Genomic DNA, 14,488 nt, shown 5'->3' with positions numbered 1-14,488 from the left:
CTCTGGTGAGCCGGACCTGGACTCTCCGAGCTCTGGTTGTGAACAGCATTTTGATTTGCTGCTGGGAGCAGCTTTATCCTTCAGTTTTGTGTTATTTTGTGTTGTCTTTCATTGTAATTCAGTGCCGGACTCACATCAGAACCAAGGTGTGTCTGTTATGAACAAATAATGTGTTGCTAGGCAGATACATTTATTTTTGACCAAATATTAACTTGGACAAATATAAACTGCCTGTCACTTTATGATAAAATAGACAGTCTTTGTGTTTTTGTTATGCTTTCTGTCTATGCATTAGCTGTGTAGCATACATGTTCAGTTTGATTTGTGAAACATGCTTTTTTTTTTCCAACAAAATACCCACATATAGACAATTTTTTTTGTTAAAGAGATATACTGTATGTTGCTTGATTTTTGACCATAGATTCTGCCTCATTTGCATATTCTAGCAATAAAGTTAAGAAGCCTTTTACTAACAAAAGACAGTCCCTGTGTGTAAGTATTGAGGCTCAGTGAGAAAGGAAAGTAGGTGACCTTGAAGCATAAAGAAGCTGGAGTGTGTGCGTGTGTGTGTGTGTGTGTGTTGTGTGTGTGTGTGACACATAAAGATACAGATCTCATCTGAGGTGTTTTTGTTGTGACAGCGCCGCGCCTCATGCTCCCTTCATGACTCTATTACACTCCACAGCCTCGTTCATCTTCACGCACCTTCCTGCTAAACCCACCTGCTCTGTTGCTGCCATAGCAGCCATCATATCCACCCCCGCCCCGGTTAGCAGTAAAGGCATGCTGGGTAATTTGACTTCACCTGGAACATTTTCTCCTGTGGGGCTTTTTTTTTTTTTTTTTGTCCTTGAACCATTTTTATGACATCATAAACAATTTCCCCCTGTCTGGCCCAAAATGAATGAATTATTCACCTGCTTTATGTTCTGTCTGTGCTTTTCTTTTGTTCAAATATTCTTTGGATGAGCGTTTCTTAAGTAATCCGACTTATCTGATTGCTGCCAGTGTTCATCATATTCTTATCGCTGCTACTTTTATCTTTGTCATCTCAGAAATCCCTTCATGCTGGTTTGATCTTCTGTGTTTCCTCCTGTTCAGAGGTGATTATGACCGTCTCCTGCCTGGGTTTGGGTTTTTCCAAAAGCTTGCCAATATATCCCAATTGAAAACCTTCCATGACGGACAGAAGGTTGAAATCTCAAAAGGATAAAATATAACAACTTAGCTGTAGTCCTTTCAGCCTTCCTGTTACCTCCTGAAAGTCATGCTCTCTCTTGTTGTTGTGAAGCCTGGATGAACTAAAGACATTTCTTGACAATTAAAAACTGTTTCCTTTCAAACATCTTCTTACATCAGTACACTAAATTTAGCTAACTGCTGCAATAAAGCATGTTGTTGACATGTCCTTCTGTTAGCATTGACATACGGTGTGTTCACTGAAAGGAGAAATGTAGGACTTTACCCCAAGCATAAATTTATTCAAGTATAAATTCAATCCATCGGCCATTTTTGTTTCAGACCAAACTTTATAGGCCTTTTGTCGAAAGAGCTGCTTAGAACATCAAATTGTTCTTTTTCTGCTTTTCTTCCTCCTTAACTATTCATAATCTATCAAGATGATTTATCTCTTAGGGAATAAAAATCTTTCCAAACGTAAATTTTCTCTCTCCATTTCCATCCTGATCACATTTCTCTGCTTCCGCCTCATTTTCTCTCTGCTGGTGGGAATCCTGGCTGTGACGACAGAAGCTGCAGCAGTAAAATCCCGGCCGTGCAGCAGAGGCCCTGGTTCTGGATGCTGCAGTGCACTTCCAAAGTCAGAAAATTCACAAAAAGCTGCAGCGCAAGCCAGACAATATTCTGTATCATGTGTTCTTTTTCCTCCTGTTTTCAATGTCAGCGAGCTGCCGTTTCTATTTGCTTGTATTTCACCAGCCTAAAACAATTTTTCCGTAATATGAAGCATGTGTTTGTCAGCCTCTCCCTTCCGCAGCTGCAAACGTTGTTATGCTACTTTACGAGAGCCCCCTGACCCGCCCAGTGGAAATGTTAGCGCATCAGGAATAGCGGACCTTCTCGTGTCCTTACAGAGTTGCAAAAACCCAACAAGTAACTGTTGCCTGCTGCATTTCACTGAATGGGGAGATTTCACCACTTTGAGAGTTGCATTAGATGCATTTGAATAGATGTCCTCTAATTTTTTATTAATTTCTTAGTAAACACCAAGTTTTCCGTGCCCAGTCTTGTTTATGTGTCAGTTTTTCTCTTTTTCAATAGCTGAAGGCGAAAGACAGCCATTCAAAAATCAAAGTCCAGATTTAATTCTGGTTTTCAACCCGTAAGAACCCGCCCAGTCTGACTCAACTTACAATTTTTGGCAAAGAGCAGTAGGCAAAAGTCTGTGACTGTGGATATTATGTCACAACGTGAAGAGGTTAAAGGGTATAGCAGCCATCATATCCACCCCCGATAAGAGTTCACACTGCAAACTTCAACATATGTTCCCCTTTTTTTGTGAAACTTATAAAGTCTGAACAGCCTCAGATCTTTCTCACCAGCTCTGCTAATATTCCTTCAAACTGAAATCTGCTGTAAACAGTTAAACTCTGATAACATCTGAATCTTTTTACATCTGGGGAACCGAGAAATGTTAAGAATCCAGAAAAATGGATTCTTGCTGCCATTAAAACCAATGCTCCAGTATCTGCTTTTGATGAAATGTTGTGTGAACAGAGAAGGGAGTCACACTGTGAGAGCCGAGGAGGAATGAAAGCTGCATCCCGTTGTCCTCCTGAGCCCAGACTCTTTTTTCTCAGCCAGATCAATAATCATTCAGCTGCAGCACTAAGACCTCTGACTCAGCTATGAGATTGTTTTCTTTGTGTCAGGAAGGTATATTCAGTCATAAAATACAACCTTTATTTATTGTTTTTCTTTGTTTCTGAGATCCATGATTTTGACAGGGGTAGCAGAAAATACAACAGGAGTTTGAGAAACAAAGCAGCAGCTGGTCAGGCCTAATTCTTCAGACTGACATTCCCCTTCCTCATCGCCTCCTCAGCCTCTTCCTCTCACTCTGCTTCCCCCCTCTTTCTGTCTGCTTTCTGTCACCGGGCTGCTGCCTGAGAACAGGTGTGTTATCACCTGTCAGCAGGGGGGATGTGGAGGACGATGTGGACTAGAGTCTGGCATGGGAGCAGCGTGGCGCTGAAAGTCCACTCAGCCCCAGCGGCGTGTCGGCCAGAGGTTTTTCTATTGGTCTATGTTGCAGCAGACTCTGTTTGAGCAGGATGCTGCCTCAGTGGGTGGGTTCATAGGACCACTCAGGAAGCTTGGTGAGGTGGACCTAATTGATTCGTTGCTTATTCTTGGTCTGTCAGGACATGGCTGTTAAAGTTGCTGTTCTTTATCGTAATTCAGGCTGCTTTGAGGAAAATACCAACTCAATTTCCATAATTATATTTGTATATTTGTACTTATGCACTTCAGGCATTGCTTCTGAAAACTTTAAACAGTTTCTTGTCTGTTATTAGTCATCTTTAGGGAGTAATTATTTTGTATTCCCTCCTTTAAACATGTCTCGATTTACCCCCTGACCATGTAATCAAGTTCTATAAAGGCCTGATAATGAGAGCTTCATTTAATTCAGGAATGGCTCAAATCTAAACTTTCATTGGATTCTGACTGTTTCTCAAAACCTCTTAACATGTTTTCTAACTAGATTATCCTTTTTTTTATCTCCATCCATCCATCCGTCCGTCCGTCCGTCCGTCCATCCATCCATCCATCCATCCATCCATGTTTTCCCGTGTGGAATGAGTCAGGGGATTTTCCGTGTTGGTTTTCCGTCAGTGCTGTTGCAAATCAACCAAAAAGGTTTAGTTTTGTTCTCCTCCTGAACACCATCTCCAGAAGGCAGAGACGGTCGAAGCCTTTTTGGCGCCCTGAGCGAATAACCCAATTAAACAGTCTCATATCTCCACCCTAAGAAATACTGAACCACAGACAGGAACCTTGGTGTGCACTGTGGCTCTCAACCATGAGATACACGCACACCTACAAATTGTTGCCAGTATTGGCTGTGCAGGTTGTTGTCGTATGTTCAGGCTGTAGCATGAATATAAAATATATGAGGCCACGACAATGACAATCTTGTGACAAGGACACAAAAACATAACCCATATGTAAAATGTGTAATATGCTTGATCCTGTCTGCAAATGTATCCTCACAGAGTGCTACATCGAGACAAATGTAAAACATTTTGTATCTTCATCTCACTTATTTCCAGCCCAGATGTTCTCAGCTGTCATTTTTCCACAGTGAGGATTTTCTCTCATCGCCCTAACAGCCTCCTCTTTGTCTTGTTTTCTTTTCCAGAGCTGAAAAAACAGAAGTATTGAGCGAGGACCTACTGCAGGTACTAACAAGTCTTCATCAAATACGTGTGAGCGCTTCAGTGAAAAAAAATCATTCGAGGTGCAAAGTATTCGCTAATCATAAAATGACTTTTTCCAAATGGCTCCTTGAGCCGCCTTCAGGCAACTGTAATGAGCGCAGAAATTGAAATTTTCTTCACCACAAAAGGCTGAACGTCCCGAGTGATTGATCCGGGGTGCAGCATTGTAATTGACCAGATTAATGATGCCTTCGGTGGCATCAGAGTCTGCTCCACTGGGTTGGTTTAATAATGAAATGAAAGGCGTAATGGTGTTTATATGCCAGCATGAAACAGCTACTGGGTCTAAATTTATTTATGTACTTTTTGAAACCATCATGATCTGTGTGGAACTCGAGTCGTTCTGAAGGTGTGTCTTCTGTATTGCTGTGTGTTTGTTTCAGGTCGAGAAACGACTGGAGTTGGTCAAGCAGGTTTCCCACAGCACACACAAGAAGCTGACTGCCTGTCTGCAGGGTCAGCAGGGTGTGGACGTGGACAAGAAGTCTGTCAGGTCGCCCTCGGTGAGACTCGAATGCCCAAAATTGGCGTTTCTTGACAGTTTTGATTAAAGCTGGTGCTTGTGCAGACTTTATTGTTGTTTCAAAGAGGATACAGGTTTTTGTTTCTATTTTAACGGCTGGATGAAGGATTAGGAATCTGCAGTCAGTAAGTTGCTCACCAAACATCATTGAGATCGAATCAGAAACAAATTCTTCTGGTCAGAATAACGCTGCGATTCATTATTTGAGAAAATGTCTCCAAAATGCTTGGTCAAAACAAATCTTAAAAATGTTTCCTCAATGAAAAGCAGAACAAAAACACCTTTAAATGGGCAGTAACTAAATGTGGTTGAAGTGTTGATTTTATTTGATCAGTTATACTAACTGTAAATATAGAATTTTACCATTGTAATAGCTGTTTCATCCTTCCTGTATTAAAACTGGTTGTGCAATCAAAGAAACAGTAGAGAGATGAAACTGATGAATTTGTCTAATAATAAAAGTGTAAGAAACAGAACGTGCCTTATAGATAAAACCAAAGTTTTATTTGGCAAATTGACATGTTCTTACTTTTAATGATCTATTATATTTCCCAATGTGGCTCATTACTCAGGGTGACACGACCAGAAGGGCAATACTGTCACTTAACTTCCAGGCATCCACAATTTCTCTGTGGATTATTTTGCCTGTCCAGCCAATGTAAAAAATACGGCCATGTTGGCTAAAGTTGGGTATTTCATCTCCAGCTTTATTAAAGTGTCAAATCAATTTTGTTTTCAAGGAATCAGGACAGCATTGGATCATCTCCGGCTCAAAATCTAAAATGCTTTGACCATTCTGATGTGAACTGGAGTATTCTCCACAAATATGCTTTAAAAGCTGAGAGTCAGTAAAGCTTTACGACAATTAGGGCCTCTGTAAAATGCTGATGGAGATTCTTTGAATGCATGGGTTTTTCTGTGCTGCCTACACTGATGTGTTTTATGTGTTGATCACAGTTTTCGGTGATAACCGACACATTTCGCTGCTAAGGCTGACTCACTGACTGTTTCTGCTCGTCTCTTCTCAGAAAAAGCTTCCTCTTACAACACTTGCACAATGTATGGTGGAGGGGGCGGCCGTGCTGGGCGATGAGTCTCTCCTGGGGTGAGTCCTCCAATACCTGTCACATTTTTAAAAGACACCCCAGTGAATATAGACTGTGATAACTAATCTGATTAAATGTGTTTCAACTTCGGATGCAGGAAAATGCTGAAGCTCAGCGGCGAGACGCAGGAAAAACTTGCTCAGGAGCTCATCTCATTCGAACTCACCATCGAGAAGGATGTGATCGAACCGCTATGTGACCTGGCAGAGGTAGACGCTTTCATTTTATGTCATGTCTTAGTTTGAATTCAGAAAATGTAAATTATTAGTTAATGGCTTTATCATTTTCTGACATCAAATTGCAGAGTTGGACTGAGTCTATTTCTAAATGCAGTCAAACTTCCCCCCCCAAAAAAAGACCTGGGTTATTCAGGATTATAGACAGACTTATAATATTGTTTTATAAATGTGTTTAGGGATGACTTAAAACAGACTGTTCATGCATAAAAAAACCGCCAACAAACTGCTAACTTTTCATAGCTGAAAGTGAGACAAAAGTTACACAGACTGATGTCAGAGATTAGCAGAAAGCTGCAAGAAGTGCCTCACTGACAATGACAATTCTAAGGGCCCCTGACCGACAGGGGGCCCTCAGCAATTTATTTATTTATTTTCATAGAAATAACAAAAAATTAGGGCAATGACAATTACAAAAGTTCAGGGACTCTGACCTTTTTTCAGAGACCCTTGCTCCACATTTAGATGATTGTGAAACACATGCATGGTGGTGCTGCTAACAATAATAAAACTGTTCTTTGTCATCTACTTTTTTTTAAAATCAAACAACAACTCTTTGCTCCGTCTTCTCAGGTGGAAATCCCAAACATCCAGAAACAAAGGAAACATTTAGCAAAACTGGTCCTGGACATGGACTCTGCTCGCACAAGGTGAGGTGGAAACATGCATGACTTTATTGTTTAGGTGAGAGGGAATACACATTACGCTTCCCAGTCTACGAACTGGGAAACTTTATCCCTGTGAACAAAATCCTGCTAAAGTTTCCCACTGAATGTCACCAGGATTTGATTGCACACCTGTGAACTCCTAACACAGATGACTGAGTCATCTGTGTTAAAATGACTCAGTCACGTCTGGCTTTTGCTGTTTGAATGAGACATTTCCTCTTTATCATGACATTATTTGATAATTTTGTTGCTCAGCACACTGTTAAAGTTGTTCTTGTTGAACTACAAGAGAGCACAGAAGAATTTATGCTCACACACCGTGGGAAAAGTTATGACAATTCCAAGGGCCCCTGACCGACAGGGGGCCCTCAGCAATTTATCTATTTATTTATTTTCATAAAAATAACAAAAAAATTGGGGCAATGTCAATTACAAAATTTATCTTTTTTTCCATTGTTTTCTAAAATAAATTTTAGCAGTAAAAATCAAATGTTCCCACATCCATATTTGCCCTGAACCAGACCGTTTCATGTAAAATTCACGAGCAGTATCAGTATTGAACCAAATGAAGCAAGGTATTTGCAAGCCTTTAAAATTGTGACGCTTTTGATGGGTCAGATAGACTCAAGAAATTGTAACAGCAGCTGCACGGGGGTGGGGGGGGGGGGGTGCCCAATTTCATTTTTTGTCATGGGTCCCAAGATTCCTGGCGGCGCCCCTGCTCACACACCTGCTATTAAACATACCTAACGCAGAATATTTAATTTAGTTTACATTTTTATGAACAAACACTAAACAGCACCTCAGCCCTTGTTACATAATCTCTACAGCTCCTCAAATTGTTCTAAGAAATAAGAGAGTGGCAAAGAGAAAAGTTCACAGTGAGTTGGATGGGAAGCGGGAAACTCACGAAGAAGAGAAAGACTTTTATTGATTGGCTGGACGAAGAGATGGAGCTGAAAGTATGTGCAGCAAGTTAGAGATGAAATAAACGAAGGAGAGAAAATGGAAGGAGTATTTCAAAGAAAGAAAATCACAATAAAATACATAAGGTATGCAGCTGTAATGTGACAAAATGTGGAAAAGTTCAAAGGATGTCAGCATCCTTTGAAGAATGACAATAATCCTTTGCTTTCACAATCAATTTTAGTTAATAGATGTTTGAATTATGAGTTTATTCCAATGTATTAGACAGCATAGACAGTAACTTAAAAAATGTAAATATTTCCATGACATTTTCAGACATTATTTTCATTTCTTTCTTTAACTCCTGCTGACTCATTGTTGTATCAGAGTTATCATCAGCAGTGACATTCAGGATGTTATTTTCCACACTGCGGTCAAGTCTGGCGGTTTTTTAAAGTGACCCAAATATGAAGCAATTTTTCCCATCATCCCCGCTGTGTGCTGAACTCCTCTGGCAGCGCTCCATGTCATCTGCATTCAGACAGAAAACCAGCCAACTATGCAGACACACAGAATTAGAAAAGGAAATGACTTGAGTTTAGGAGACAAAAATTATAACTCATTGTTTTGCTTATTTTTGATAAATCAGCTGGATTATTTTTTTCATTTTCAGGAACAAAAATCAAAAGCATCTTTTACCTTCCTCTTAACAGTTTTGAAGGCCTCAGAGATGCATAAAATATTTTTGAAATAGCATCTCCGACGTATATACCTTGCAAAACACCCTGACATACTTTTTGCCCAGGTACTACCAGTCTAACAAATCCTCGGGAATATCCAGCAATCTGCAGCCAACAGGAGCCAAGGCCGACCACCTCAGGGAAGAGATGGAGGAGGCAGCCAACCGCATGGAGATCTGTCGAGTCAGTGAATATTATCTTAAATGTCAATGAGAGAGAAATGCAGTGAAGGTCTATTTGCTTCCTGGTTAGCAGTTGCTGTCTGGTTTTGCTCTGTTGTCACAGACAATCGATTCAGATCATCAAACTACTTTTAATATTGAGTAAAAACAAAAAGCTAATTTCAAGTGAGGATTTTAATCACTAATGGGGGAAAAAACGATTCAAACTGTTATGTGTTTTGGAACGTTCAGAGTTGCTATGGTAACGGTAGCCCTGGGGAACGGAGCATGGCAGTTGAAAAGTGACAGTTGATCCACGGTGGAGGTTAATGACCAACACGACCAGAATGAAGCAGTCAAAACGCCTCCATTGTCTCCAATGTTGAGACCAAAACATAACACAAACCTCTTTGGAGAAGGAAGCGGCTACGGCTTAGTCAAAGGCCTGTAGGCTCGGGGAGCCTTGAGCTTGAAACTGTCAGACAGCACGAAGTTGTCAAAAAAAAAAAAAAAGTCTCAAAATTACCTCAGCAGTCAAGAAAGACGTCCAGTGAACGGCTGAAAGAAATGGAGAAAACATGGAACAATGGAGGACCTTCCCAGGCGAGCCCGCTCTAGTGAAACCGGAGTTGGTCGGATACTCAAAGTCTAGACTTAAAATGTTTTGTCATGATCTCAGACAAGCTCCCCTATTGTACCGTAAAATTCTCGTTACCAGCAGATACGCCTGATGTCAGCTATTGCCATCAAGGGTGGCATAACCAGTTATTGTTAGGAGGCATTACTTTTCCCCATAGGGCCCGGGTGATTTGGATAGATTTTTCCACACCTTGCATTTATTTTCTTTAATATTAAAATATATTTGATCTGAAAGAAGAAATCTGTAAGGGGGTAGCTACTTTTATATTGCACCATGTTTACCTTGCAGAGATGTTTTTTAGTGACAAGCAAGCGAAAGTACATAACTTACAAAAAAAACCTTATTGATTTCTAAGCCCTTTTATGAATATAAATAACATTATAAAAGGGATTGTTTTGGTGTCTTTCATTTATAGTGTCTTTTATCGTCACTATCCTCCAAGGATAACGCCCATCATATAAGCAGGTTATTACTGACCCTATTGCCTCCAGTTGGTTTGTGTGATCTGTTGTCTTGAAATGTGTTTTCTGTCTAACCAGGATCAGTTATCAGCCGACATGTACAGTTTTGTGGCCAAAGAAATAGACTATGCAAGCTACTTCCAGACAGTAAGTCCAACAGCTGCACAAGCTGTGACGCAGGCATCCAGCCAGCCCATGTCCTCCGCTGACCCTGTGCTCTCTGTGTCTCTCTGTCCAGTTGATAGAGGTCCAGGCAGAGTACCACAGGAAATCATTAGAGCTGCTTCAGAGTGTTTTGCCGCAGATCAAAGCTCATCAGGGTGAGTCTGAGTTTACAGATTGTGATTCTGCCTCTCTCTCAGTGTCTGTGTCAGTGGCACGTACATTATAAAGTACTGTTATCCTACATGCAGCATTTGTTGTCATTTAAAAATGGGACAATAAAACACAACCAGAAAAAGACCTAGGGAAGCTCTGTCTGCAGCCAATTAGAAAACTGGAGAGTAACTTTCCAGTAAGAAAAGCCTAGAAAAACAAGATTTGTGCTACAAAATCACTAACTCGCTTATTAAAACATATATAAGTCTGACTCATTTATTTTGAGAATCAGTAAGCTTCATTTTGAAGGATCAAATCCGTCTCTTCTTGTTCCCCTGGTTATCTCTACAAGAATAGAGATGATCCTATTTACATTAGATTTAGTGTCTTATTTTGAAAAGTAATGTGGCGATTAATTTTCAAAGCATAAATAAAAAAACACTGAGAAAAAAATCTTTAAACTGTCAGTAGCAACAAGTATATGTTGTCCACTCTTGCTTCTTTTCATTCATTAAGTCTTGCAAGAAAGGCCACATTTGAGAGGATAATAATAAAATTAAAGAAGCCGGTTTAGACTTGGAGAGAAATCTGAGTTTTAAGCAAAAATTCATAAACATTTTGTAATGCTTAATGGAAACTTTTGAAGGAAGTTTTACTTATGCTGAGTTCAACTGAGGTCCCAATGTTAAATGGCTACTATAGTTATAGAAAATACAGAAAAATGCTTGAGATAATAAATTCATTCAAATTTTCCAAAAATACTGATCCGTAGCAATCACTGGAACACGGCGGCATCATTAAGGCAGAGTCAGTGCTGTTTATCTAACAGTGTGTGTGTGTGTTTGACAGAGACCTGGGTGGAAAAACCATGCTACGGGAAACCATTAGAGGAGCACTTGGCGCTCAGCGGGAGAGATATCGCCTTTCCTATTGAAGCCTGTGTCACTATGCTGCTGGAGTGTGGCATGCAGGAGGAGGTAAACACACCGCATGCTTTCAAAGCGCGTTTACAGGAAGTGAAGCATTATTGTACGTTCAGTCAGTCTTAATTACTGCAGGGACTCCTAATGAGATTCACACTTAAACGTTTCACGGCTTGGGAAAAAAAGAAAATCCCTGCTGGTTTAATTAAAAATCTACAGTGAGAAATTACCCAGTTTTTGCATTTTGGGGATGCAAAGCTGTAGGCTTACACCACTGGGCTATGGTGACTTAAAGAGGAATTGTCCAACCCTGCAGTTTAGGACAACAAAATTCACTCATTCTCTCATCACTAATAACAATAATAAAACATGTTACAACCTGTCTTCAGCTGTCACTGCTTGATGTTCTGTGTTTTCAGGGTTTGTTCCGAATCGCTCCTTCGGCCTCCAAGCTGAAGAAGCTGAAGGCGTCTCTGGACTGCGGCGTGCTGGACGTCCAGGAGTTTTCCACAGACCCACACGCCATTGCAGGTGAGTGAGCAACGTCAATATTCATCTGTTATTGCAGTGATATAATCTTACAGAAGGACAAATGACACTAACAGTCCGTAATAAATGAACATAATTGAAGTATTTGTGAAATTTCCACTATACTCTTTTTGGTCTTTGTGAATTTCTAATTGTTATTCTGGGAGATTCTAGATTCTGTTTTCTTAGGCCAATTTATCTTACTCACTGTTCCCAAAAAGGAACAGATTGTTCCTATTTCATTGACATTTGCATCTAAACTCAACCTTTGCATGTTGAAACGTCGTATCTTCAAATCAAGCCACCCATTTCAGAATCTTTGCTTTTATGCAGAAATGAAAAGAAAATGTCTGATAACATCCACATGTAAGTAACATCAGACGGTTTTCATCGTCGGACGGAGCTGCAGCTGGGAGAAAAGAAAAGATCAGTTTTCTGTGTGGTGCTGTCACTTCACTGCTTTTAAATCAGAACCATGATGGACTACAAAAGAAAGAAAAGCTTTCAGGCTATTAAGGTGCTGTTATTGATTTTTTTTTTAATGACAGTACTGCTTTTTTATGCTGCAGCTGACTGCTGCACAATGCTGCTGTCAGAGAAAAACACATTTATCAAGGATAAGAAAAGCTAAGCGTTGTGTTTTAGCTTTAAATCTATATTTTTAATTAACTAGTATTGTTTAAAAAGCTCCGTTACCAGAGTAAACATTCACTGGCATGTTGTTTTGATTACAAAGAAGTAATTATTTAGTTATATATTTGAGTGAATCGTCAAATGCATCATGAAATAATTAAATGCAGCGATCATTAATTAAAAATTTGATTCATTTTGCATAATATGGATATGCAGTTATTGTTTCCAGTGTTTATTATTCGGTTCATATTTTGTTACATTGTGAATTTATTTTGTCAGCCAACCATTTTTATGCAGCTAACACTGCTGTTGACAAGGTGATCGAATTTACGCTGCTGTGGTCAAAGGCTAGCTTCACACCCGTTTACATTATTTCATGATCAGAAAAGATAAAATAAATTAATAAATAAGTACTGAAATGATATAAATTTTACACATAGAGGGACTGTGAAAGTCCTTCAAACAGCATTGGATCTAAACCAGAAGGAACATTTATTTCAAAATCATGTGATAACGTAACACAGCTACTCTTGTGCTCTGTTGTTATAAAATTTAAAACAGCCTAGATCTTCACATTACAGAGGTTATGATACTTTTCTTAGGTTAGGTCTTCCAGACAATCAGTGTTTCTAAATGTTTTTACTGATTAGTTATATTGGTGCAACAAGTATTATTGATTCATTTCTTTGATAGAGTACGATCAGTCGAACATTTGTCAAACTTTCTGTGCTGGATTCAGAAACCCTATGATCTTATAACATCGTTTCTTTTTACATAGCTTTTTAAGAATAAATTTTGGATTTTATTGTAGTGTATTTGGATTTTGTTATAGTGTTTTGTTATAGTGTTAGACGTTCTAAGATTGGCAAAAAATGGTGTAGTGTGAACTAATGCATCAGGAATCAGTGCCCATCTTCTCTGATGATTACTGAAGGGCAATGTAGTATACAGACAGTTTACATTTCTAACTTTATTAATTTTGTGTTTTGTTTTCTCTACTTCTTCTCTTACACTCTCCTTTACTCTTTACCTTATAATCTTTCTCAAGGAATGTAGTTGCATTTTTGATTTGACTGTTATAATGCAATGGTTTACTTGTGCACCTTCTTTCAAATGTTGGAGTTGATTTTGTGATGTAGATGCCTAGGACTATGTAAGTGATACTTTCTTGAAATAAAACTAAAAAAAGTAAAAAAGAAAACAACACCATAGTACAAAATAACCCAAAGACTGCTATGTGAGTGCAAACTAAATAATATTAACAACACTGGTTTCCAAATATAGCTTTTAGGTGATAAAACATATTTTCTGTAAATTTAGAAAATGTAATTAATTCATCTACAAAGAAATATAATAACAAAAGACAGAAAAAAGAAAAAGACAAAAGAAAAAACCTTCATAGTAAACAATAAGTAAGGGCGTTCCAAATATACCCAAATAAAATAATATGAAAAACAATGGCTTCCCTATGTACTGTTAAAGAATATAAAAAACATTTTCTGTATCATTAGAAAATATAACACTTTCATTCACAAATACCATTATATTAAAAGAAAGGACACAACAAAGAAAGAAAAAAGAAAAAACCCACGATGATAAACAATAAGATATGGAATTCCAAATAAACAGAAATAAAATAACATTAATGCCAATGGCTCCCATATGTACCGTTTAAGGAGAAAAAGCAGATTTTCTCTTTTCTCAAGAACGATATCCGTTGTTGTAGAAAGATCTTGGAGAGAAACTACAATTTCTTCATTGATTCTGTCACCATATGTCTTTTGCGGAACCAAGCTTGGATCTTCTGTCTTCTCAGTCGCTGATTCAGAGAAAACTTCCCCAGCAGGGGAAGGATTGAAAGAAAGAGAGTTGATGACAATGTCTCCAGATGAGCAAACCTCCCCAGCCGGGGAAGGATCGAAACGCAGAGGCTCAAATTCATCTCTATTGGAGAAAAACCTCCCCAGCGGGGGAGGTTTGCTTCTCTGTTGAGGATAGCTCAGAAAAATATGCATAAAAAAAGTCATTAGCTGAGAAGGAAACCTCCCCAGCCGGGAAGGTTTGCTTCTCAGTTGGCGATGGACCAAACAGAAAAGCGTCAAACTCATCATAAATAGAAACCTCCCCAGCCGGGTAGGTTTGTGTTGCAGTGAAGGAAGGATTGAAGAGAAAAGAATCAAAATCA

The 14,488-nt window shown here is 39.1% G+C and overlaps 1 protein-coding gene across 6 annotated transcripts in view; it reads left to right on the top strand.

Annotated features, from left to right (window-relative positions):
• Positions 1-14,488, top strand: part of LOC129368033 (rho GTPase-activating protein 44-like) — a 63,181-nt gene that overhangs the window by 23,480 nt on the left and 25,213 nt on the right. For all 6 annotated transcript variants that reach the window (XM_055042805.1, XM_055042803.1, XM_055042806.1 and 3 more), the window contains exons 2-11: positions 4,382-4,421; positions 4,844-4,963; positions 6,012-6,088; positions 6,187-6,298; positions 6,899-6,975; positions 8,705-8,822; positions 9,980-10,048; positions 10,140-10,221; positions 11,069-11,196; positions 11,562-11,673. In XM_055042805.1, coding sequence (XP_054898780.1) covers positions 4,382-4,421; positions 4,844-4,963; positions 6,012-6,088; positions 6,187-6,298; positions 6,899-6,975; positions 8,705-8,822; positions 9,980-10,048; positions 10,140-10,221; positions 11,069-11,196; positions 11,562-11,673 — 935 coding nt within the window. The remainder of the gene's footprint in view (positions 1-4,381; positions 4,422-4,843; positions 4,964-6,011; positions 6,089-6,186; positions 6,299-6,898; positions 6,976-8,704; positions 8,823-9,979; positions 10,049-10,139; positions 10,222-11,068; positions 11,197-11,561; positions 11,674-14,488) is intronic.

This window comes from Poeciliopsis prolifica, unplaced genomic scaffold (genome assembly GCF_027474105.1).
Source record: "Poeciliopsis prolifica strain line A6 unplaced genomic scaffold, Auburn_PproV2 SCAFFOLD018, whole genome shotgun sequence".
In the NCBI taxonomy this organism is placed as follows: Eukaryota; Metazoa; Chordata; class Actinopteri; order Cyprinodontiformes; family Poeciliidae; genus Poeciliopsis; species Poeciliopsis prolifica.
The sequence above is the reverse complement of the archived record's forward strand: the minus strand, read 5'-3'. Positions and strand labels throughout refer to the sequence as shown.